Source organism: Gavia stellata, chromosome 2 (genome assembly GCF_030936135.1).
Source record: "Gavia stellata isolate bGavSte3 chromosome 2, bGavSte3.hap2, whole genome shotgun sequence".
In the NCBI taxonomy this organism is placed as follows: domain Eukaryota; kingdom Metazoa; phylum Chordata; class Aves; order Gaviiformes; family Gaviidae; genus Gavia; species Gavia stellata.
In genome coordinates, this window is record NC_082595.1 from 34286391 (window position 1) to 34313360 (window position 26970).

The 26970-nt window shown below is 40.5% G+C and overlaps 1 protein-coding gene across 1 annotated transcript in view; it reads right to left on the minus strand.

Annotated features, from left to right (window-relative positions):
• Positions 1–26692, minus strand: part of LOC104258867 (centromere protein J) — a 38466-nt gene extending 11774 nt beyond the window's left edge. Inside the window, 11 exon segments of the mRNA XM_059828003.1 lie at positions 2535–2681; positions 4404–4619; positions 7934–8099; positions 12617–12740; positions 13916–15338; positions 16224–16332; positions 18104–18245; positions 19672–19917; positions 21352–21424; positions 23706–23897; positions 26240–26692. Of these exon segments, the coding sequence (XP_059683986.1) occupies positions 2535–2681; positions 4404–4619; positions 7934–8099; positions 12617–12740; positions 13916–15338; positions 16224–16332; positions 18104–18245; positions 19672–19917; positions 21352–21424; positions 23706–23897; positions 26240–26692 (3291 nt within the window).
• Between the last annotated feature and the right edge of the window lie 278 nt (positions 26693–26970).

Consider the following 26970-nt stretch of genomic DNA (forward strand, 5'->3'; position numbering starts at 1 on the left):
TGGCAGGAAACTGGCAACTCATTCCTGCCAAATGTATAATGCAATGCGTTCAGAAATCAGCTTGTTTGGAGAAAGTTCATATTAATAAATATTAATAATAAATAAATATTAGCCATTTTGGCCAACTTGTACATCTTTCAAGCCATATTCTGAAAGAGTCACTAATGATATGCTGTTAAAATGGACATTTCTCTTGTCTTACTAAAGCACAGCTTGAAGTGGCCACTTCCTCACCAACTACATCATGCTACAGAACAAAGAGAAATCGTTATTAATGAAAGTATTATTGGCAACCAGAATATGTCTTTTTCAGAGATGTAGAACATCTCTCAGATGTGGGGTTTTTTATAAAATTATGTCTTCCAAAAATCTGTGTCTTTAACCTGTACTGATCATTATTCAGACTTGCTCCCCGATTGTTTTTGTACATATCCTCAAATTCTATTAGCTTTGTCAGATATTAAGTGTTGTTTTGCCTTCTTGATTACAGCTGATGAAACTCACCAGTCCTAGCTAACTTTCACTTAAATATCTTATACAGGTATACACATGTCCCTGTGGCATGCATCTCTAGTTCTGTTACTCAAGGTTATCCCATTCACTTTGATGTATTCCCATGCACAGTTTCTCAGTTCTGGATGGAAACAGCAGGAGAGTTTGTTTTATCTATATCCAAAATTTAGGATTATCCAGATTCGCAGAATCTTTGAGGGAAAGCATCCACCTGCTAGCAAGACAGCTCAAATGCAAGGAAACACAAGTGAGTCACCATGTTCAGATCTATCACTACAACATGGATTTTGGGCTTCTGTTTAATGTTCTATTTACCTGAGCCTTCAATTCTAGATTCAAATAGTCAGCAGTCACTCTATTCACTGCAAGGCCTTATTCTGCCATCAGATCAGATAAAGAATGTGTGTCTCTGTCAAACATTTCAAAGTTCACTCAGGACATGTGGGCACTATGCCCACCAGTCTAGCTCATGCTTGTACTGGATTCCAGTTGGATTGGATCCAAAACTGACTGAATAGTGAAAGTTCAGATAACGGCGAGCCCAAAAGTCTTCTGTCCTCAACTTTCCCTTTCTCAAAACTGTTGCTGAAGCCACAATTTTTTTTGCACATGGCTGTGTGCCACAGGAGGAAAACGAACTCAATGGGTCTTAGGGAGTCTTTACATAGAATAAATGTTTCTGGTTTTTCCTCATTTTGCAAGAGTGCTTGAGATGTTCAGATGAAACAAACTCTTTCATAACTTGAAAATTTCCAGGGTAAGCTACCAAAAATAGCTTTTTGACTTTACTGGCTGCTTTAACTGCAGATAGTATATCCCACATTACTTGTCTGGCTTATAATTCTGTCCACCACAGCACAGAGGAATGGAGAGATCCCAGCTGTAGGAAGGACTGGGGAGAGCCGACATTGGTATAGAACAAACAAAACAATTTCCTGCAGCTAAACCCTCCACCTTCTGACTCGTAAATGTCATATATTGCTTAGAAATATATCCAGTCTTGAAGGCAGGCACATAATATCTGCATCCTCTTTGAAGCTACTATTTCACACATGACTGATTCTGCTCTTTTAAGCATATTCAGTTTAGAGTTGTTCTTATCATTATCTCTTTTCATATCCAGCACCATGCAGAATTCACTAAAGCCACTGTCTAGTGACTTTCAAGCCACACACTGTCATGATCACTAGAGTGGAATAGGTGCCTCCTTTCTCATCTGACATGTTTTACATTTGATTTCAGTTCCTGAACAGGCAGAGAGGGCAGTGTGTTAGCTAATCTGAGCTAAGTTTTGCTTTGGCCAATGCAGTCAGGAGATTAGTTTCCAGTAGGCAGGAGGAATTTCAGAGAGACTGTTCACTTGAACAAAGCACAGATTTCAGCTAGATGTGCGCAAAAGAAAGGGGGCTTGTAATAATCAAGATGCTCATAATAAGAAGCAAGAAATACAAAGCCAAGAGAAAGAAAAGCACGACAAGGTATTTAGATATCTATATATTCTAAACAGCGAGATGTGTAAGAAACGTGGTAAGCTGGCTGTGGAGGAGCAGTCATAGAGACACCAGAAACAAGCATCTCACTTGACATACTGAGTTAACTTGTCACAGCTTGTAAAAAGCTAAGTTATTTTCCCTCTGACTTTTTCAGGCAGAAGTCCACTAGTGCTTATTGGCAAGTAAGGCCTCTAATGTCAAAATACTGGGTTTATGGTTTGCTGAAGCAAGGTATGACGGTTCCCCATAAAACCAATCTGTGAAGTAGCAGGTACAATGAATTCAGAGCATATCTGCAAACAACAGGCAATTCAGTTAGGTCTGGAAAAGGAAAAAAGTTTTGTCTCTTGCTACTGCAGGAAAACTACAAGCAAAGTTAAGCTGAATCACAGCACAAGCCCACTGCAAGAAAACATGACCTGCTTATACAGAGACTTTCATTTGCACAAGTTTTGATTCCAAAGAACATTTTCTTAAATAAATACTTGAAACTGTGGAAGAGTGACTGCTGGCAATAGGAATGCATACTTTGCCATTCACATCTCTGAAGAAGTGTTTCTGCAAAGATGTCTTTGGCCCCACATGAGAGATGCTGTGGCTCTTGTGATTATCCCTCCGTGATCTTTCTTCTTGTTTGGATGAAGATGCTGTCTCTCGCAGAATAGCTTCTGCAACCTAATGGAGAATTTGTTATAAATATATAATTTAAGTTCAAGTCACAGCTAGTAGGATTAAACAAGCCATCTGGTTTTCTGTTGTAATAAAATGATGATATTTAAACACAGTGAATGAAATTCCACATTTTGGTTCTGCTAGGGACTGAAACGCCCTGGTATCAGACACAACAATCTTTGTATATGGCATCCTAGCATCTTTATATGCAGCATCCTAATATTACTCTCACACAACAAAAATCTTAAGTGGCTTGAGCAGTAGTTCTACACCACCAAATGGTCCAAAGCAGTAGAAATAATACAGAAATCTGGCCTACAACAGAAATCAATTAGCTTTTTCTTATCCTTGCTTTTATTGGAATTTTTTCATTCTGTACATGTGACTCTAATCTTTTTTTCTGACCTTCGCAATCTATAAAAGGATGAGTCATATGAACAGGTAGGTTTGGAAAAATTAAAAATAAAGTGAAATGTAACTTGAAATGACATTTTCAATGGAACTTAATAGTGTTGGGTTAAAAATCTCATTAACAAGTACATTAAAATCAAATAAAAAGAGACACCAAAACTTCTTCACTCCATAAAGCAAAGGACAGGTTAATTGGTCATTCTAACATCTTTTAAAGATACATTACTAGAAATTAGATTTGCAAATTAGGGAAATACGTAGGAGTAAATGGCTCAATTTTATTTTCTCCTAGGTTAAGCAACTCTGTGGAAGAGTAGGATTCATCTCACCAGACTGCACCATCTAGAAGATAATTATCTGTTCTAGTCGTCTTGACACACATAGGATGGAATTGATCCCTCTATAAAGACACATATTTTTCTCCCTTGAATACATAGGGAGATTAAATGACCCACTCAAACCAAACTTATGTCTTTTGAATTCTAGTTGGAACTGTTTAATTTCACCAAGACTTGCTGTCTCCTATGTAAGAAGTGGGCAACAGCATTCTTGTCCCTTCCTTTAACTCCATTAAAGGAAGTTATATAGTAAGGTAGCAAGTAACCCTGCAAGTGTATTAAACAAATGGGATACTGAATGAGAAAGGGCAATAGAGTCTGTTAACCTATAATTAAACCTATTTGATTTCAGGAGATCACCAGAGGCATTTACACTAGCCAGCTATATTTTCCTCCCTGATTGTCTTTCCTGCTCCACCCCATTGTAACTCCTGTTCAGGAGTCCAACTGGTGCCTTTGTAAGGCAGGCCACTGGCAGTGTTTTCTTCCCAGAAAGTTCACAGCACAAAATAAGAACTGAAATGAGATTTAATAAAAGGTCCCACTATATCTATTGCCAGAAACCAGCCTGCATCTGGCTGAACAGCTGTTTTATTGAAAAGGTTAATGGCATTATATACATAAATACTAAAATAAATTTCAGGAGGCTTTAGTTGTCTAATTTAGGCACTAAATGTAAATTAGTTATTTAGACTCTCTCCCTAGTTAGTGGAGGGAGATATCTGCCCTGATATAAGTGTCTAAGATAGGTTGGCTGAGTTACCTGTAGAGGTACACACCTCATGGATAACTAAGGCTAAGTGGAAGAGGACCACACAAAAAGTGTATTTTAACATGGCTTACTACAGAGATGATTTCCCCCCCTTCAGGCTAAACATGGCAGAAATGGAGGAAGAGTATTCACACATGCCAGCTCCAAAGAAAAACTACACTTGAATTTTTCAGACAGTATTAAACAGATAATATCTTCCAGTACCAGGGTCGCTGATTTTCTGTCCATGAAATTCACAGCTTCTGAGATTTTTTCTGCTTTCATTCTCTGACGTTCTGAAACTCTGAGCTCATCTTGAAGCTCCATGTTCTGCCTGGTCAGCATCTCAACCTGGTCCCTCAGCTTGCCATAGGCAGCATGCCAGCAGGACTCATTTCTTTTGAACTCCTCCTGCAGTCCCGCAATCTGCTGTTTTAATATCTACCAGTAGAAAAAAAGTGTGCCATGTCATTGCCTGCTCTGGACTAGGCATGCCCACCTTATACACCCAGAAAGAAACATGAAGTCTTTTGTTCTGCTTAAAGGTCTACAGTATAAAGGTCTTCAATATAAAGGTCTGCAATATAAAAAGAACACATTTGAAATTATTTCTTACTAAAAAAAAAAAACCAAACCACAAACAAACCACAAACTCTTATATTTAAAACAGAAGAAGAAAAAACAGAGAAGTCCTTGCTGTGTGAAGGAAAAGCAGGAAATGCAAACTAATCATGCAAACAAACCATTAAGTGTGGATGTTTGCAAAAAAAGGCAAGGATGCAAGGTATATTTTAATGGCAAAAATGTCAGTTCATCAGATCTTCTTGCAGTGACAAGGGCACGTGATTAATTAAATGGTCCTTACAAACAGCAGGGGATTGCAAAGACATAATTTTCAACTGAGTTCAGGAAAATGAAAGTAGAGAAATTTGGTGCATATTGGAGAGGAATTTTTCATATACATGCACCTCCATTATTTTTCCCTACTCCTTTCTCCTTCCCTCACCCATGCTGATGCTGACACTGAGTCCTCTTCCTTCAAAGCACTCATGCTGGATACTGCAAATGCAATGTTGGTGGAGTTAAGCTAGAAATGAGCAGTTTGCTCTGTAGTCAACCAATCGTCACGTGCAATCCTTTCCTACTTTCTCTTCACTTGTGGATCTGGCCTCTTGTGTCCTCATCACCATCCTTTCTTTGCTGTGAGCTGCCTGGTCAGAATTTCACACATCCTTTGGCCACTTTCAAGAAGAAGCAGACTTCTGAACTTGGGAATCACACAGATAAGTGTCTCAGAAAGTGTTTAGGAATTGTTTTCTGGAAAACTAACTTTTTGAGCCTGCACTCATTTTGTTATCAGGTGGAAACAAAAGATTGCAACAATTCTATCAAACTTCATCTCTAGGGCTAGACCTAGTCAGGAAACACAATTATTCCCTGACAGAAATTGTAACAATTTTTTTTAAATCCCAGGTGGAAATAAAGCTGATGTTTCAAAATACTGTGCAGAGAAGATATTAAAATTATTTTAATTCAAAATACTAAAATAACCTCAATGAAACAGTTAATAATTTCCTGTTGTATATATTACCTCTAGAGAAATATGGAACATGAGCAGAGAAAACATTCACTATGTGTATGGTACAAAAACATGTATTTCAAAAATGTACAAATGAAAAATAAAGACAGTATAGGAAGTTTGAACGCAGTACTATCTTGCCAGTTTCATTTGTTCTGAAACTTTTCTGGTCAAGAAATATATGTCAAATATATCAGTTTGGTTTAGACATTCTTTTGCAGCGGAACATTGTTGCAGACATTTCTGAGCATTACCATTGCCTACTCTTTTATCTTATAAAAATATAGCTTTTAGCTGCCCTTGTCTCCTTTATCACTGTCTCACATGTCTCAAAATTTTTTTCTTCTCTTTATCAGTGACTCTTTAGAAAATTACTTAAAGTTATATTATGTCTAACTATTTTCAATAGGGGTAATAGCCACAGATATTCAGAAATTACTTTATTACTAAGGAGGCTGAAATAGAGGATTCAAACAGATAGAATCCGCTAAAGGAACTTAGGAGAAACCACAGCATTCTCCTGGAGAAACTGACTGCTCATGGCTTGGACAGGCACACTCTTCGCTGGGTAAAAAACCAGCTGGATGGCCGGGCCCAAAGGGTTGTGGAGAATGGAGTTCAATCCAGTTGGCAGCCAGTCACAAGTGGTGTTGCCCAGGGCTCAGTACTGGTGCCGGTCTTGTTTAATATCTTTATTGATGATCTGGATGAGGGGATCGAGTGCTCCCTCAGCAAGTTTGCAGACAACGCCAAGTTAGGCGGGAGTGTTGATCTGCTCGAGGGTCGGAAGGCTCTGCAGAGGGATCTGGACAGGCTGGATCAATGGACCCAGGCCAATTGGATGAGGTTCAACAAGGCCAAGTGCCGGGTCCCACACTTGGGTCACAACAACCCCGTGCAACACTACAGGCTTGGGGATGAGTGGCTGGAGAGATGCCCCACAGAAAAGGACCTGGGGGTGTTGGTCGACAGCTGGCTGAAGATGAGCCAGCAGTGTGCCCAGGTGGCCAAGAAGGCCAAGGGCATCCTGGCCTGTATCAGAAACAGTGTGGCCAGCAGGACTAGGGAGGTGATCGTGCCCCTGTACTCGGCACTGCTGAGGCCGCACCTCGAATACTGTGTTCAGTTTTGAGCCCCTCACTACAAGAAGGACATTGAGGTGCTGGAGCGTGTCCAGAGAAGGGCGACGAAGCTGGTGAGGGGTCTGGAGCACAAGTCTTATGAGGAGCAGCTGAGGGAACTGGGGTTGTTGAGTCTGGAGAAGAGGAGGCTGAGGGGAGACCTCATCGCTCTCTACAACTACCTGAAAGGAGGTTGCAGAGAGGTGGGTGTTGGTCTCTTCTCCCAAGTGACAAGTGATAGGACAAGAGGAAATGGCCTCAAGTTGCACCAGGGGAGGTTTAGATTGGATATTGGGAAAAGCTTCTTCACTGAAAGGATTGTCAGACATTGGGACAGGCTGCCCAGGGAGGTGGTTGAGTCACCATCTCTGGAGGTATTTAAGAGACATGTGGATGAGGTGCTTAGGGACGTGGTTTAGTGGTGGACTTAGCAGTGTTAGGTTAACGGTTGGACTTGATGATCTTAAAGGTTTTTTTCAACCTAAATGATTCGATGATTCTAATAAATGACTCAGGGATGTTATTAGGCATGTTAGGTTGTTAAATACACAGCTAGATATCATCAAAATAACTCAAAGCCAAAGGTCTGGATAGCTTAAAGAAAAAACCCAATGAACTCCTAGCTTATGGATGAGAATAGAGAATGATAGCAAATAACTCTGTGCCACTGGCACAATGGCTCTTTATATCAAAAAGATGTAAAGCCCTCTATGACAGGAGTTGGAAATTTTTCAAGAGCCAGCTCTGATCTGGTAAAACCAGTACAAGGAAGTACAAGGAACATGGGAACTTCCCAACCTTCCTTACGAAATAGAAAGTGCAACCTATCTTTTTTCTTACATAAAGAACGTGGGATCTACATTTAAAACAAAAATCAAAGCAATGTCCTATTAACATGAAAAATCTTCACTGTACACACAACTATCCTCAAGAAGTAGCATGAATAATTGGCTATCTGTGTCAAATGGAAGGATTCAGGTACTACCATAAGATGCCTGCATGGAAGGATATTAACTGGTAAGAACTGCATATTTATTCTACAGAACACAGCTTACTTGTATTTCTTCTGATTTCACATTTTCTCCAGTGACTCTAGCTGTTCCTTTGAACTTGCTATGGGTAATTTTTTCTTTCTGCAGTGGGTGAATTTTGTCTCTATTGTTTTCCAAAGGGTGAGTCAGCCCCTGGCTCCTGATAGTCTTGAGCTGGTCCATTCGTGTTCTGTTCAGAAGGTAAACGAAGAGTATGAAGTTAGCATAAAGACTATAACAAAGGACTGCCTTTAGATGTACCTTCTTTGGGCATGATTTTTGGAGGCCTTGGCCATGTCCCATATATGCTGATACTGCTGGGAGTGGCAACAAGTTATCAGCACTTGTCAAAATTGAGATCCTTCTTCACTGGAAACACTCATGCATGCGTTCAGCTTCAGAGTTTATTCTATTGAGCAAATGGAACAATTCTCATGGAAATTTTCTGACAATGCAATGACCATGAACTTAGAGGCTTTTAAACACATTTTCTGTTCAGAGACATAGATAGCTAAATTAGGGCAGACCTGCAGAAGACACAGCTTATTCCCTGGCGTTGCATATATGAAGCACTTCATCATGCAAGGCTGGGGACTGAGCTGTATTTCCAGCAGCCCAGTCATTCCTACAAATGAGAACAGCCTTGGCCTGAATGAAAGGGGATAAAGTACTTTACTTCCCATAAGTAAATATACTCCAAGAGTTAAATGTAGGAGCTCAGCACCCAGAAGAGATTTTTCCTTTTAACTCAATGTCTCAAGGCATGAGTGGTCTGGAAGTGCACTTAAAATCTCAGAAAGAGGGGAAGAGTAAAAATCTTTACATATCCTCAAATGGAGTATACTTGTATGATTATGATCCAGCTGCTTAGTTAATTTTTAATACGATATTAAATTATTTGTTAGCTTCCTGCTTCAGCTCACTTCATGACCTACAGCCACCATCTGGTCATCACTATTACTCAAAAATCAACAAGAGCTACAGGAGGCAGCCATGACCTCATGTTTTCCTCCCAGTAATGGAGTTTAGCACTTCAGTAGCAAAATATGAAAGTTCTCTAAGAGATAAACAAACTCCCCATATCCTGCTACTCTTTACAATTCATTACCTAATTTTTATTTTTTGGTTGTTTTCTATCCTAAATAAGCCTATCTAAAGTTCTGGTTAAAGACATGCTAAAAAAAGTCTCATCAATAGCCAAGAGAAGTATTAATTCTCCTCACATTAATACAGTTAAATTAGCAAATAGAGCCCCTGAGTGATTATTTCCAGCCTACCACTGCTCCATATCCAGACCAGTTGCCCTGAAATACAATATACTAGAACAAAAGCGAGATGCAAGAGCTATATATAACATCTTCCACTGAAGACTGAACAGTACTGTCTTAAATTTCTTGCACCCTTGTGTTGGTTTTAGCTGAGGTAAAGTTAATTTTCTTCATAGTAGCTAGTATGGGGCTACATTTTGGATTTGTGCTGGAAACAATGTTGATAATACAGGGATGTTTTCAATATTGCTGAGCAGTGCTTACACAGAGTCAAGGCCTTTTCTGCTTCTCACACCACCCCACCAGCGAGTAGGCTGGGGGTACACAAGAAGTTGGGAGGGGACACAGCCGGGACAGCTGACCCCAACTGACCAAAGGGATATTCCATACCATATGACGTCATGCTCAGCATATAAAGCTGGGAGAAGGAGAAGGAAGGGGGGGACGTTTGGAGTTATGGCGTTTGTCTTCCCAACTAACTGTTAATGCGTGATGGAGCCCTGCTTTCCTGGAGATGGCTGAACACCTGCCTGCCCATGGGAAGTAGTGAATGAATTCCTTATTGTGCTTTGCTTGCACGTGCGGCTTTTGCTTTACCTATTAAACTGTCTTTATCTCAACCCATGAGTTTTCTCACTTTTATTCTTCCAATTCTCTCCCCCATCCCACGAGTGAGATGTGAGCGAGCAGCCTTGTGGTGCTTAGTTACTGGCTGGGGTTAAACCACAACCCTGTAAAATAAAATCCAGGTAGCTCTTCCTTCCAGCAGCTCAGCTGTTATCAACCTCTTCAGAATTGCACAAGAGTTACATCTGTACAAATAAACTAATCAGAGCTGGAGCATGAACCCAAGCGTGCAATTGCCCAGAGTGCCATATTGCTAGTATGACCTCTGGTCTTGGCATCAGCCATCCAGCACTGTACTAGGCAATGCTGGGCAAGGTTTGGAGGTTAGCACAGGCCAGGGATCATGTCCATCAGACAACTTGGATGCAGCCACCCTAGTCTGCAGGGTAAGACAGGTTAGTCATATGGAGGTGTTATGCTGTTCCTCTTTGCTTCAAGGCTAGAAAACAGACCCTGGGCTGAGGAAATGTAATAACCAAGGATGCCAGGAGCACACACAATACTTCTTTGGAGCCTCAGACAATCAGTTCATACCCTAGCTATAAGTTGCAAATGGGAGCTAGGTGCAGCTCACAGATATAAAATATAGAAAAAAAGGCTAAGTACTTTGTGCTAACTCAAATTCTTGCATGAGTCCCAGGCATACCTCTGCATGAGGCACATTGCAGCAGGATGGCTGTGAGGCAAAAACATACATGAAGCAAAGGTCTTTTTCCAAGAAAAAGCCTTTTAGCGAAATGCAGATGAGAAAAAACCCCCAAAACTGCTGGCTACTGCTGTTGGTCCAGAAAGACTGCAGATTCAATACTCCAAGGAAATTATGTATTAAAAATGGCAAACAAGTTGTCCTTGTTGAAGGAAGAAGGAAATGACCATCATTAAGTCCCCTGGTGTCAAAAGTAACTACCTCAGTGCTGCAAGGGTGGAGCCACAGGCTGGTGCCTTGAGCACTCTCCAGGCTCTGTTAGGCACCAGGTACACACAACACACTACATCCCAACTGTTTTCACCCTCTTGCCTACATTATTTGTGCCTGCAAAGGTCTAAAACCAAAGTGCTTGGAAACAAAAGAATGGGTAGGCTGGGCAGGTCCAGGCATGGTGTTCTGCTCTCAAAAGGTTTTTTTGTCATTGCTTCCAGGGAGCACAAGTTGTCAGCATGGCCCAAGTGAAATACTATCAGTGTAGTGGCCATCCTGTGTTCCTAATAGGCTTACTGGTTTAAAAATACAAATCAGATTCTCAGATTGCATAAATCAGCACAGGGCCAATGCAGTCAAGGAAGAGAAGCTGCCTTTCATAATTAGTTTTAGCTCATAAATTACAAAAAGTGAGTGAAAAGATGCACACATTGTACTAGGCAGGTACTTTTGGATAAACATATGTGTGAAAATGCTAGGGGCTACTATGGCTAATGATATGAATAAATCCACAGAAAACTCTCTTAAAAACCTGCACTATTATGAAAAAATCAAAACCATGTCATCTGTGAGGCAGCACTGTCAGCAGGCAGAGAATGCAGTGCTGGCAGAGAGTGTGCTGCAGTAGTTCTGCACTAATACATCCCTCCACAGCCAAAATTTACACCAGTAAAAGTAAAAGCAGCACCTAATTTCATTAGTAGTTTTATGAACTGCCAAATCCCACAAATATTCACCTCTGGAACACCTATCACAGTCAGCTGGCAATCATCTTCCAATATGTTTGCAAGATCACAAACAAGAAGGATCTTTAATGAAATAATTTATTTTTAAGACATTTAAAGTATTTTGCTAAAAGACAGCTATAGGAGGAAATCATACAAACTGGTAAATGTAATTCAGAAATATCCTTTGGCACTAATCCCACGGTCTTTGAAATCAAAAGGAATGAACAACCAGATATGAAAAATAAATTCTTAGTTTGCATTATATTTTAAAAATCAAAAAAAAAAAATTATGCTTATTTGGCACCTGTTAAGAACTAGGCTTGAAATGTAAAAAGGAAAAGAATCTCTCTTGTGTTTACAGTAGATGGTACCTAGTAATTTCTAACAGATTTCATCACATTAAAAAATATATATTTGATTTGATTGTAAGCATGCTAAATTTTCATTAGCATTTCATTATGCAATTTTCATCGCATAACCTGTAATTAGTTACACTTGTGATGGCACTTCCGTTCCAAACCCCACAGTTTCAAAACTAATTTCTTGCAGGGATTTTGTGGTAGGGAATTACTTCACTTCTATGAAGAAGTAAAACAAAACAAAATCAAAACAATTTTCAGCATTTAATAATTACAAATTACAAAAGCAACTCTCTTGAATTTGCAAGTTCTTCATCTATATGGTACCAAATGCATCCTCAGTCTAGTCTGAAGATAGGTATTTCTGAAATAACAATGCTGTTGGCATTGACATATGCTATGCACTTTTTGTTAACTTTGGAAACATGGGCTACCCTGAAGTGAACGTGATATAAGAAGTTTATCTTTTACTCCATCAGAGGCCTGATCCCATAACATAAATTATCCTGAGTTGTTACTGATTTCAGTGTAATCTGAAGATGTTCAGCAACTTATAAAAAGTATTTGGCATTACTCAGCTTTAAGACTCAAATGGCACCAGTGTTTTCAGAGTTGGTCCCCTTCAGTTAGGCACTTTACTTTTTATCTAGGCAGCTAAATAAGTGTTTCAGTTCTGAAACAATATAGATGCAGTTGAAAAGAGGCTAGCTAATAAGTATGAATTTAGCAGCCTGATTTTAAGGATCCTAAAGGAAATATTGCTCTTACTGCACACACAAATCAATTTCTGGTTTATACAGATTTACCTGTGAAAATGCCTTGCTTTCTCCTGTTCTTCTTTCACCCCAGTCAGTGTAGGGGTTCCTCCGTGATATACACCACTCTCTAATCCTCTGGTAAAGATGTTCTGTGTTTCTTCTATAAAGACATCTATGTTAGTACACAGAACTTTGTGAATATTTATGAACCCTCTCTATATATTTAAAACCACAGACTGCATAAGCGCGCTAAGCTTTATTGCTTAATCTATCAAACAGAATTAACGTATCTTTGCCTAATGATGCAAGTATCCTGTTCCCAGCATAGTTCTTAGTAGTGCAATCCAAGCCCTACAAATCACAATGAGTGAAGACGAATTTGGGGATATATCAGTGTTAGTAGCTGAATTCCTTTTCAGGAATGTGAATGCCACATGATAGTTCAACCTTACTTTGAAAGTAACTTTCAAAGAGGCCTCAGGAACCCTTTTTAACAACAGTCTGACATGGAGTAGAGTATGCTTAGCAAGTTGCAACAGAGCAATTGAGAGCCATCAGAAGTGAGTATTTCTGCCCTGGCAATCACTGCAGGTAGGACAACTGATTTTGACTGATCCTACACAAAGGGAGGGCCAATGGGTTTGGGATGAAGAGTCAATGTGGGGAAAGTCCTTCAGGGGAAAATAAGAGAGAAGAAAAGTCAAGAACCAGTTTAATAAAAAGGACTAAATCCTGCTCAAGCAGGATACCATTTCATTGCCAGAAGTAAGATCACTGGGCCAAAAACCTAGAAAGATAGGTTGTCCAAAGAACTGGGGCCGCATTCAGGACAAACTGAGTGAAGATGTTCTTAGGAAATCATCATTTTCCACTGATGTGAGGCTCTCTGTGTCTTAGGAACAAAACACGCAAATTTGAGAAATTATTTTCCCCACCTTTTTTAAAGTCACGCTATCTCTGAGGAGGGTAAATAGAAAATGTGAAATTCTCACTGTCAGGGGGTCAGTGGGAGGAACATAGCTTAGGAGCTACAGGGAACTCTAGCACTGACTCCAGGGATTCACTGAACCTCTCACCCGTCTCATGGGGTCAAAAGTCTGCACCTGCAAGTGCACCTTAAGAAACAGACTTAGGAAAAATGGCTAGTGATGATGGAGAGCCAAGCATAACAAGGGGCTTGCAGATATATGTTTCCCCTCTTCTCTTTTTTTTCCGGTTTAGGACTGAGAAATACTGACAGAGGTGGGCATATACCTAGGGAGCACAGGCAGAATGAGTCATAAATCCAAGAGAAATTTTTTCCCCATATGGAAAATAAATCTAAATAAAAACTCAGGTAATTCTTACGTCATGTGTCTGTAAACTTTTTTTTCTGTGGTTCCTCCACTGCAGGGGTTTCTTTAATCTTGAAAGCAAGAATCTTACCAGGCACTGTTGAGGATGGCAGCTGTAGGCTTTTAACATCCCTGGCCCTGTTCTCATTCTTTGATTCAGGCTCACACTCTCTCCTTTTCGATCTTGTGAGATGAAATAGGGGCTGCTGAAGAGAAGAGCAAGCCTTGCTCCCTTTCAGCCTGACAGCCCCAGTACTGGAATCACTGCTGCTTGTGCTGCAGGAGAGACCTTGTTGTCTTGAGATCACTTGAGTATCTTGTTTCCTTGGGGGTGATCTGCTGTACTTTGTAACAGACATTTTTTCAGTTCCACTGGGGTCATCACTAGCATAATCATCATCCGAGAGATCCAAATGTCTGTCAGTGTGATCTACTCCCTGAGGCCCATGCTGAGAGGGATACTGAACATGGTGAGATTTGGGTTCATCATCACTGTTGGAAGATAAGCAGCTTGACTCACAGGACAAAGATGCAACATGCCATGTCGAGGTAGCTGTCCCCTTCCTTTGCCACTCCTGCTTCAAGGCTGAGGATGAACTTCCCTTCTCCACAGTATCAGGTGAGCTATGTGTAATTTTCACTATCTTATCATTGACCATCTTAAAACCAGTACGGATTTGTCTTTTGCTTTCTGAGCTCTGGCTCCCTGAAACAAGTTCCTGTGGGTGTACCTGAACCCACTTCTGACCCTGTGTGAATGTGGGCCCTGCACTGCACTCTGCCTCCTTGGTGCAATCTGTTTCTAAATCCTGAAGTGGAGAATGCTTTTGCAGGACTTCCAAGGGGGTTTTTGCTCCCTCTGTGAGATGACCCTTCAGAGGCTGATCCATCCTACCTAGGTCTTTTTGCAGGGTGCCCTCCACAGGTCTCCCATCAGTTCTGCCTGCTTGCCCTAGAGAATCCATATAATGAGTTTCCCTTTCCTCACCTATTTGTAGTTTCATTTCTGTTACTGTTTCAGGACATGGTTGCAGGATTTCAGGCTGCCTTCTCTGCGGTGAGTCAACAGGATTTTCCTTTGCATCTTCATTTCTCCCAATCACTTCTTTCTCTTCTGCACTTTGCTCAACTACTTTTGCTTCACAGTCAGTCTGAGCCTTTATCTCCCACTCAACTAAAGCACAGTCTGCTTTTTTTTTATGTCCATCCATCTGCATGGAGCTACTGACCTGCAGATTTAACTGAGAGCATTCCCCTGGCTGCAGTATGCCTGCATCCACTTGGCCAGGCTGGGAGAAATGACCCCAGCAGTCCAAACCAGCTCTTCTGGAATGTTTGCTGTCTTCTTTAAGAGGCTTCTGTTTATTTCTTTTGAGCCTTGACATACCTTCTTTTCGTTTCAGAAAAGCCTTCCGAGGTGTTACTTTTTCCTTGCTCTGAAAAAACCACCAAAAATCCTGACAATCACAGTCTGAGAATCATTCTCCAGAAAGGAAGATATTTATAATAATTGAAAAAACTGAGACACCAGAAGTCTTAAAGACACTGGCTATGCATAACTGAGTACATAAGTAAAAGCCCTGAGACTACAGGGAAGGTACAAAAACTTTTAGAAGCAGTCGCTACATGATGCCTCCATTAACTCATTAGTAGAGTCAGATGGTTAAGAGGGTTTATATGACAGAAGATGAGAAAAGTTCTGTTTTTCTTTGTTTTTAAAGGAAATTTGAGTGTTATTTACAATGTGACATAGAAATATATAAATGCATCAGTTTGATATGTTATTTTGCCAGGGAGACATAGAAAAAATTCCTGAGTAATGAAATGTGCATCTTCAAAGTCAACAAACTTAACAAAATGCTGAGTCTGACACCTAGAGGTGTCAGACAAAAACTCATCTGAAACTGCACATAAGGCAAAAAGCAGAACAGTAGTACTGTACTTGGCCCTTGTACGAAAACTGTATTTGGAAATGCCCCCATTCTTGCATTAGTGGCACATGAGAGACTGCATGGACCATTTATTATGAAATAAACTAACAGAATCAACTTTGAGGTCTAATTTAGCTAAGTGTGTTGAGACTCGGGCACAAACTATGACCCAGAAAGTATGTGGAAAGAGAAGAATCCAGTGGGAAGCAGTGAGGAACATGACTGACTGAGTAATACAGGTTTTTTATTTTTGGGAAAAATCTTCCAATATCACATAAAAGAACAGTGGAAAAATGTGCTGCCATGCAATGAGCCGAAACAGACCCCACACAATACCAAAGTCCATGAGAACTTGTCAAAAACAAAGGGAAGGCACCAATGGCAAAGTACCTGCTGCTCCTTCTGCTGTTTTTCTCTGAGATGATTTTCTACTTTAAGTTGTTCTTCAACAAATTCTTCAGAAGTCTTCTGTCTTATACCAATTACTGGTGTGATTGACCTAGGCAAAGAACAAGAAGGTACTTATTTGTAAGGTTCTTCAGTTAGTTTTCTTTCGATAATTCTCATGGAACTGATGTTGAGTTTAGAACTGAAAAGTTCTCTGCAATTTTTTTTAAAATGTGAAGCATGTTAGTAAAAAGCCCACTATTATGTGACATCTAAGTCTCACTTTAAAACATGCTGTCTAGATAGACTAAACATTAATTATGCTTTTAGCAAGTAACATTTATTGGCTGGTATCAGTCTCTCCTTAAAAATAGAAAATAGTCAAAAGGAAAAATATTTCAGGCATTTTCTCCAGACTAGAGCTGGTTACAGTCACAAAGAACTCACTATCTCTCTGACAGAGTGGTTTGAATTAGCTGGTGAAGAGTGATAAAGGAGAAAAATAATGTCTGTAATGTTGTGGACGGACAAATTGAATGCTGACTCAAAATGAAACACAATGCAGCATACATGAACATGTCTTATTTCATCGGAAATGTGCTTAGAGCCTTAATTTAGTTACTTACTAATAATTTCTACTGAATCTTAAAAAATCCTGGGTTTAATAGAGGTACTGGTTATGCATCGCATTACTGTTCTTTCTATAACCCACCTCCACCTAACACCACTGTACCAGTTAATCTTTTCATTTGTTAGTCTGGCTCTCACTGTTACCATGCATCATGGTCTAATAGGATTAGATTTGTAGAGCAAAACTGTTGTAGCTGAGATCTCAACATTAGGCAATACGCATTTCAGGGAAGTTTACTTCAAACCAACTATAGCCTGGTCCCATATAGAAAATGTTACAAAGAGCTGGAGTACATTCTGTGCTTTAGTTTCATCCAGTTCATGCTAAGACCACAATGTGAACCAAAGCACAACAAGTGGGGGTGACTGGGAGACAGACTTCAGAATCTCACTGCTGATTCAAAAAGGCATATATGGACAGGCCCACTTGCCCAGAGGTGTTTATGGTCCTGCCACCTCTTCCCAGCCTTCTGCTCTGAAGGTCCCTGTCTTCCTTCTCTGCCCAACTCCCACATGGTTAATGCACCAAAACACACTCATGACAATTACTCTCAATCTGTACTTGCCTAGAAGTTTGCTGCTTCTCTTTTATACTTGATGGAAGGCTCGGTGTGCCGAAAAGCTGCAACTTCTATCTGCATCAGCTGAGGAAAGGTAACAAGTCTACGAGCATTTCTTCCATCACTAATACCAACCTACCCATTCTTGCCTAGCCATGAGCATCCCCTCAGTATGCTGGTACAACTCCTTTTGCAATGCAGTGATGAACCAGATCAGAGAACTGATCCAAGTTAAAAGTTACATTTCTCCTCTCTCCGGATAATTTTAACAAGGATTACTTCGCTGACCTGTTCACTACATAGGCACATAAAAATAGCTGAAGAGGCAGATCAAGGACAAGACTGAATGAGCTACTCAGACTGATGCTGCCATCACAAACTGATGGCCACTGCAGAAGAAATGAGGGCATAACAAAAGATGTTACCTCTCCCTGCCAACTTTCGTCTTACTTCTATCCTTTGAAGATCATAGTTGCAAAACCAGTTAATTTAAATTGGCTAAACCAGCATCCTATTATGTAGAAGTAGATCAACTGCCAGTCCCTAGACCTGTCCAATCTCTGCCCATGCATACCTACCACTCTCAAGCAAAGGAAAGAGCCTTTGTGTTGCAAATATAACACATACAGTATGTGTACAATCAAGGAAAATATGCTTTTGTTGCTTGACTGACTGATTAAGATCATTTCTCACCTGTCTTCTATGTTTCCAGTCTTCATCTTCCACTCTATGCCAAAGGGAGATGGAGGAATCTCCTCCTTTACTTGTTCTCTTTGTTCTTCTTTGACAGCAGAAAAAGTTTCAGGGAAACTCCTTTCTTTGAATTGACTGTTATCTAAGCAGCAGGAAAAAGGTCAATGAAAACAAAGCCTTTATAGAATGAATAAATGAAAAATAAACATCGTAAAATAAATTAGAAGTGTTTGTGTTTTCAATAAGATAGGCAAGATTTTGATTTTCGAAAACACTTTATGGAATACAATTTAATTAAGTAGGTGGAAAGATGCAACCCATGAAAAAAAGAGGTTTCTGATCCTCAAGTCTAGTTGCTGGAAATAAGGAAAGGGAAAATGGTATGATTTGTACTCTTGCCTCTAGAAATTCGTAATGCTTGGTTAATGTGTTCACTGCAAAACATTGCAGTGGAGACACTTTGCTAGACAGTACTGAACTACTAATGTGTGTGTAATTATGTGACCTGCAAGCCAGCTCATTAAACAGTTTAACAAGCAGTATTTGTACAAGAGACTTTCTAACTGGGCGTTTTCTTTTCTATTTTACAAAAGTGCAAATTTGTACATCTTCCTATTGAAGCTTACTGGCTATGTTCACTACAACAAGAAGGCTCCCACTTCAATTAATCTTTTTTCTACGTGTCAGCTAATGGAGACAAGTTAGGCTTGTCAACTGGAGCAAAAAGCCTTTACTGGCTTATTCATACTACATACTGTTGCTGTAGGCAGGAACTATATCGCTCACTTCGTCACATTAATGCACCCAGTGCTACTGAAGTCCTTTGCAACGTACTGAAAGGACTTTCTGGTCCAACAACAAGAATAAAAAAGCTTTACATCCTGTCTCACAGCATCACACACAGGTCTTGCTATAAAAGTTGAAAGGAATTCAGGATTCAGGTCTGATTTACATCCTCTTCCCCTTTAAGCGGTTTCATTCCCACTTGTTTTTGTTCTCATTCCCCCCATTTTGAAATCAACTTTTGATTTCTTGCAAATCACTTTCTTCTTCCTCACCCTTTGGTATCTTCCCACAGAAGACAAGCCTGGCAAAGTGTAGCAAAGAGAAGACGCCAAGTAGCAGCTTACATTGGTTTTCCTCCAGACGATGAGGCTCCATATCGATGTGAGAAACACCAAGATTGCTGACGAAGAGCAAGCCCTCTTAGTTAAAGAAACACCTTCTCTTGCCTTTGGAAGCTATATCCACTTCCTACTTTTTATGCTTCTCCCCCTAAATATAACATACTCCCTACTTCATATAACTTAGATTTTCCTATTTAATGCTCTATTTATATCTACAAGGCCCAATTTCTCTGTCAGTATGAGAGGCAGGATGATTGTCATTCAAAAAGTAAAAAAAAATCAAGTTTAAAATACTTTAAAAGCTTTTATAACAAGCCACCATAAGAATAAAGTACCTTCCCCTGACCTGCAATAAAATCAGTAACAATCACTAGCAATGGCAAAAATTCACAGGATTTGCACAACAGCCTTAGCTTCAGATTTCCAGTACCTTTTACTCACCTGAATCTGAAAGCTGCACGTGCTCTCCTGAGATTTCTGAACTGCTCTCATTTGGCATGAACAGCGGCGATCTGCTTTGCCAAGCAGAGCGCCTTGCCAAGGGAGAGGTCTGTGAGCACTCTGGGCTGTCAACTTGGGAAGAATTTTCTGATGGGAACCGAACAGGAATGAAAGTAGCTGGAAAGCATGGAAGGGGTGGCATCGTGGCTACTAGGTGGGAAGGTATCCCAGGAGAAACAGAAAAGCCTAAAAATAATTACCAGAGAAGAAAAATTAGAGAAACTTAAGACAAATACTTTGCACCAAACTAGAAATCTCTTGCTAAACTGGTATTGCACAAAACCAATATTGTTTTCATGTTCCCTGGTTGTTTGCATGTTCAGAGTGAAATAATAAAATTCTGCTTTTGTTATTTTATTTAAATTGTAAAACATGCTTGCTGCAACCATCAGTCGTAACCAAAATTATCATATGCTACAGGGATGCTGAATGAAAGAGAATTTACAAAGTACTCCTGAGCACGTAAAACACACATTTCCCCTAGGACTCCTGAAGTCCCTTAGCAAGTGAAAGTTAAGAATTGCAAAGTGTCTCTGAGGCACTACTCCTCAATACAAAAGAGGGGAAGGTTTTCCTTTTAGCTCTGGATGTCTGGTTACACATTTTATTAGAAGACTTCCAAGTGGAAAACACGTAAGCAGTTCTGCATAGGGACCAGAGGCCAGGCTCACTACTTCCAGGAAAGAAACCCCTTTATATGGTTACAAAATTAGGCTTGCTTTTTATTTTCTTTCTCCACATCATGATTCCTTTCTGTCCTGCGACCTGACTTCAACAAGAAGAATAGAGAGTGCCTGTGATTGAAATTGCCTCACCCCCCAGGTAAGGCATTTTTTGGAAGAAGGCTCATCTGTGGATTCAAATCCTGTCTGGCACCAACTCAAAAAAAAGCCCAAATGTCTACTTCTGGACAGCAGCTAGCAGGTGGGCAGAGCCACTTCTGTCTGTGTTACCATGAGACATTAAAATGACAACCTGTAGTTCAATGAGGTTTTGATTTTACTGTCGGTCACTGTATTATTTCTTTAAATGCATGGCAATATTAAAGCAACTACCTTTATCATAATAAGATAAATCGTAGTCCAGGTAGTTCTTCATATTTTACCTCTTTAAAGCTCAATGGGACCAGATTATGCAATGTCTTTTGCTACCCTCAACCTACAGTGCCTCCACTAACAAATGAGAACTTTCAGTGCAGATTTTGGTCAGCTTTTCATTCAAGTAACCATTTTGTCCATGGCTTTATGTGTTAGCTAAATGTATCTGGGTATGTAAATACACCCAAACAGCATCCTATAAATATATTTCTTACTGTGTGAGCTTGGTCTTGAGCTCATGATACTAACTGTACTTGCTTTCTTCAGAAATGCGCCAAGTGATTTACAGCACTGGGGCAGGGGGAAGAGGAGTTTGCATGATGAAGCGTAGCAGGACCCAAAGCACTTTCCTTCTGACACTGTTCAGTCCTTCCTGAGAACCTGAAGAAAGTGGTGCAGCCTAACTGTTCTGCTCGCAGTGAACCAGTGGAAGTAACAAGTATCTTGCTAACTGCGGCATTTGGGCAACAATAATTGCTCTGTGGATGTTCTGCTTTGATTAGAAAACTTGGAAGCCACAAACCGTGTGCTTCTTCAACCTGGCCATTGCAGACAGCTTGCTGAGCATTTGCCTGCCATTTCAACCACGCTTTTCCCTGAGGCAAAAAACACAGGATCATGAAGATTTCATTTACTCAGCCATAATCTTCTTTCTGTCTTTTTCTCAAGCTGTCTCCCTAGTATACAGCACTGGCTCTTGACAGCTACTTAGTAGTGGCATAGCTCCATCAGGAAAATTGGCACAATGAGAGCCAGGCCTGCTGGTATCACTGCTGGTGTGTCTTGGCTTCTGGCTGTGGTGTCGATGGTTGAGATCCTGCTTACCCTCCCCAACCAAAAAAACTGATTGTCACACAGCATCAAGTTTGAAAATAAGACCTTCAAACAGACGTGACACCGTGTTCTTTCTCAAGTTTCTTGTTCCCTTCAGTCTCATATTGCTGTGCATTGCTGGCATCATCAGGAAGCTCAGAAAGGTCCCTACAACATAAGCAGACAACCTAAGCTGCAGAAAGTCAGCCTTTTGATGGTCACTGGGGGTGGTGTTTGACCCTTGCTTCCTACCTGGTGCATATACCCCAGTGTCTGCCTACTGCTTGAGTACATACTCTGTAGCTCTGACAGCCATACAGCTTTTCAAGTTGCAGTTAACATGTTTGATGTCAGTATCTGCTGCACTGTAACAGTGTGATGGATCCGGTCGTCCGTTGTTTGTCCAACCCAACTTTTTGTCATTCGTACAGAAGGTTCTCTGACCCCATGCAGCTGAGAGGGAATGAAGCAAAGCCCCAGAGCTCAAGTATTCTTAAAAGACCCTGACACTTGAAGCCAGCAGAGACCATTTGTTGTATTTATACAGATCTAATTATGCATGCATATACACAGGTTTAAAAGACTGGGTTATTTTCTTTCATTTCATTACATTGGGAGCAGAGGGAAGTTAAAAGCCTGCAAGCATTTTTCTGGCCAATGTTGTTCAATTCCACTTTTCTAAACCCTTTTATTTTGTTGGCTAATAACTGCTATTATATACATCAGCGAGATAGATGAAACTTGCTAAAATTTCAATTTCTTCTATGGCAACAATAATGTAAGGTCATGTTTCCCTAAAGCCAACTACCAAGTGCCAAATCCCAGAGTTTCCATTGTAGATGGGGGGAGGAAGGTAAGAGACCATAAATCCTTGGTGTTTTTATTATTACCATTAACTCTGCCTAAAGTAATGCCTATTGTTTTGAGTGGACCTTTGCAAGCAGATGTTGCTCATATAGTAACTGAAGTAGAATTTTGATCATAAATGATTCCGTCCAAACTGGTCAAACTATGTGTGCTGTGAAGTATTTTTATACATGCATGGAGGGATAGCAAAAGACGTCTGTCTTTAACTGAGAGGACTTCCTCACACTATGTATGGTTAGAACATGGGAAGAAAGTTTTGAAAAAGACCCCATCAGGCTACACTGAACTCTAGCATGCAAGGTGCTATCACCTCATTCTCCTAACTATCCTCTGAGATCTTAGCAGAATGAGACTCTTGCGGCTCCTCACCTGGGCAAAGAAGCTTGAAATTAGACTCAGAAAACTGTTGCCAGATCAATGCACAGATGCAGGCAGGGGATACCTTAGCCTACTTAGGCTCCTACCACATGGGTTAGGTGAAACTGCCTCCCCAGCAGGTTATCTGCAGAGCAGCAGCAATCCAAGGATCACCTGGCCTTCCTATGCCCTTAGGGATTCTCCCTACCTGATGTTATCCACAAGCAGCCCTGCGAAAGCCAGGCCAATGCTGTCACAAGTCTACAGGATTTCCCTAAATTCTTCTTTCACCATGGGGTCACACACTGAGGAGAATGCGCTACTACTTTGAACAGGGTGGGAAGTGGTGGGGGTGGGGGGAGGGTGTCCTCTTTTTCTACTTGCTGAGCAGATGGCATTTTCTGGCAATGCAACTGCTAAAATGAAGCTGTTCAAGGACTTGTATCATGCTTTGAGGATCAGGCTGTACTATTAAAGGTAAGAGTCTATTAACACAAGCATGGTGTGTTGACTTTCTTCCTCATCTTTTTTCTATGTAAAAGCTGTAACTTTCATATATAGATACAGAAAAAAGGATATTTGATCTTTTCTGTAATGCTCACCACTATACTATAATTTTCTGCAGTACCATTCAAATCTATACTTCAATAGAAGTCTGTACAGGAGGTCTGTTATTAAACGTAAAGGACTCTTCCTCATGGTTCTGGAATTTTAATATACAAAAGTGGAAAGAAGTGTTTTCTGGGGTTTACAGCTTGTATGTAATGTGTCTAAAGAAATGAATGGTTTAGCCCAACTGCCAGAGGAAGAGTCCCCAGACACTGAAAACAACTATCAAACATTCTCTTTCTTTAAGGAACTGCCATATTTCACTGCTGGAGTGCAAGCATCAGCGTCTGAGGGTGCTGCAGCATCAGGAGGGATTCCTTGAGTACCTGGGTTGTAAAGTGCAATGATTTTCTGCTGTTCAGCCACCAGCCTTTGTAGCTGCTCCATCTGCTGCCTCATCACCTGGTCCTGCTGCCCTGGAGTCTGAAAATATCATTAAAATATACTATCAAACTACATTTCTGGATGGTTTTTAATCAGAAAGAATCTGGACTTTGGGGGTAAGTATTTCTTAAAATGTGTATTACTTTTAATAAATAATGTTGAAATTTGTTTTTAAAAGTCTTTTGCCATTTTATAACTCAAAGAGTACACTGACACTGTGCAAGCAGTATCTACTCAGCCTCACATCAGCCGGCATTTTCTTCTGGTCTATGTGCTGGGATTTCCTTCCCACAGAAGCTAAAGCACAAAAGGGAGAGAAGTGTCCATCCGTGTTTCGCACTAAGAAGGTGTTAGAACAGCATCAGAGCAGATGATACCCTCAGGTCAGGCTTCACTGTAAAACTTCAAAATGTGCCAGGGTCCAACATTTCATTGTTTGTTGAACTGTCTGATAAATGGAAATTACCAGTATCATTGATGAAAAGCAGCTTTCAAAAGTCAGTATCCACAGAGCACAGATGCAATTAGGAGGAAATGTGAGCGCGGTCTGAAATTAAGGACGAAAGGATAGAAGAATAAGTCCAATCTTTGCCTCCACAGAAATCTTCACTGACATGGAGAAAGGACTGACTCTGTCTCTAACTAAATTGCTGACACAGTTCCTCAGTCCTTCTGCAGGCCAGGCACTCTCCATTGCCTCCCTGCAGGTACACACCTATCCAACTTGCCTTGGCCTGCTGAGTTTCCCAGTTTATCTTTATTTGACTCCTTCTCCCACTCATCTGTTTCTTCTGTCCTGTCCACTGGGAAGAACTACCACAGATCAGCAGTGCAAGAGATAGGTCTTTTTTTCTCTCTTTTTTTTTAATTTTTATTTATTGTGAGGTACCAGATCTGTTCCAGAACTAAAACTTACAGCATAAAGACACCCTCAGGTTGTTGTGTCTGGAGCTTCCCAGCAGACTGCCTGGAAGCATCATTTTTACTCTACTGCCTCTCTGTCTGGTTTCACTCAAAAAGCACCATGTAACAAAGCAAACCCCAAGTTCACTTTTTCTTTACCAGAATCTTTGAGAATATTTCAAGTAATTCACATAGTCAAATGCCAGAAGCCACCAAAGAACAAAGAATGCCCAAGACCCAGTATCAGATTTTACGACCAGCTGTTGACAGTTTATGATATAACAGGGTGCATTCTGGTCATTAAACTTAATGATCTGGTTTATGTCATCCAAGAAAAGAAGTAGCAGACTCCTGGGACTCACAAGAAGCTATCTTCAACTGCAGCCTTACCTATCTTAATACTTTCCCAGCAACCAAGGAATAACACGTTTCCTGTCCCTATATGTAAAGTACTAAAATCTTTGTTAGAATGAGTGCTGAAGGTGGTGAGGACTCCTGACTGGCTCTTCAGTATCCCCTTGAGAAGGGCAGTGGGGAACTGATCCCACGGGAGCCTCAACATCCCACTTAGCAGTCCTCAGCCACAGGAAATTTAGATGGTCAAGGAACCACTGCACTGGCACAGCTCACCTGCAAATCTCCTGACATATGACTGAAGAACAAGTTTTCCCAGCTGTCTGTTGTGCAGAGGTGGTACCAACAGTGTCAAGAAAAGAAGCCCTGAGGTGAGGTGGGCTCAAGGCAAGAACCAGAGGATGCAGCCTTGTTAGCACAGGTACTTCTGATTTTGACATCATCAAAAAATGTTAAAATGATGATAGACTTCCAGTGGAGAAAGTGTTGAGAACTGCCAGCATAGACACATACTAAATAATAAATTCAACTGCATTGGAAACGTAACAGTTTCTTTAAAATAAGCAAATAAGGCACTGTATTGTTTACTACCTTATGAGAAGCACATAGAGCAATCAGTGGAAGAGATACTGTGGAGTTACTCCTGTCTGTCACTTTGTCAAAACTAAGAATAGGAAAAAGTCAGAAATGGAAAAAAGATAAAAAAGGAGATGGAGCATGAGAAGAGGACTGATAGAAAGACATATGGAAATAAGAACATGAACATGCCCCACAACCATTACACACATGAGAACATGGAGTGAGAACATGCAATCTTTTTTGCCAGGAGGAGGGAGGTAGAGATAACTATCGAACAAGAGGAACAAGAGAAAAATTGATTAATTGTCTCTTGGGAAAAGCGCTTCATTGCATGGATGCATTAGAGCTACAGTATCAGACACAGGGTTATGATGCACTTCCCAGTGCTTGCCCAAAGCTTCCTACCTATAGGTAAGTATAGGTATAGGTATAGGACCTACCTGTATACCTATAGACAGACACAAAATTTACCAGCCCTTTCTTCCTGAAGAGGCTATGCAACTATCAGAAATATACAATTCAGTGATTATTTAAAGCAAACTAACCTGTTTCATGTTTTTGTAGGTGGGAGCACAATGATTCATCACAGGCTCTGAGGCAGGGAGCAGAGGAGGAGTGAACATTTCCAAGGTGCCACTTGCATGACGAATTCCAGCCTGGGTTACACTGGAAGCCAACTTCTGAGGAAGAAAATCAGAACTGGCCAAATAATATAATTGACTGGCATGCTGAAAAGCTTGATTGTGGCCCAAGTTATCCGTTGAGACATTACTGTTGCCCATCGTACTGCTGGCTTCTGAACCACATAAAAGTGGACACTGCTTGCTGGAGGAGTCACTCGTTTTGTCAACCCAACCCGGAGATAAAGAAGGCATGGCCTTCTCAATTATTATATTGGAAGATGGTACCACGCTTGCCAGATCACTGACAGCCTGCTGTGACATATGGTCTTTCTCCTTAAAAGCATCTTCTCCCATGCTCTGCTTTCCAGAATCCATGTTAGGGATGTGCAATAAAAGCCACCATGAACAAATGTGTCATACTGACATAGTAAATCCTGTGGTTTGTCTTCTTTCTTTTTTTTTTCATCCAAGAGACTATTTTAGCCCAGGCTGAATGTAGAGTATCTTCCAACTTCAGAAACTGTAAAACATACATATATATATTTATAACATATATAACATTATATACTGTTAGGATACATGCAATACAAAAAGCTTATACCATCACAATATTTCTGCCAGCTAAAATGGCTTAGATGTACTGCCTGCTCTCT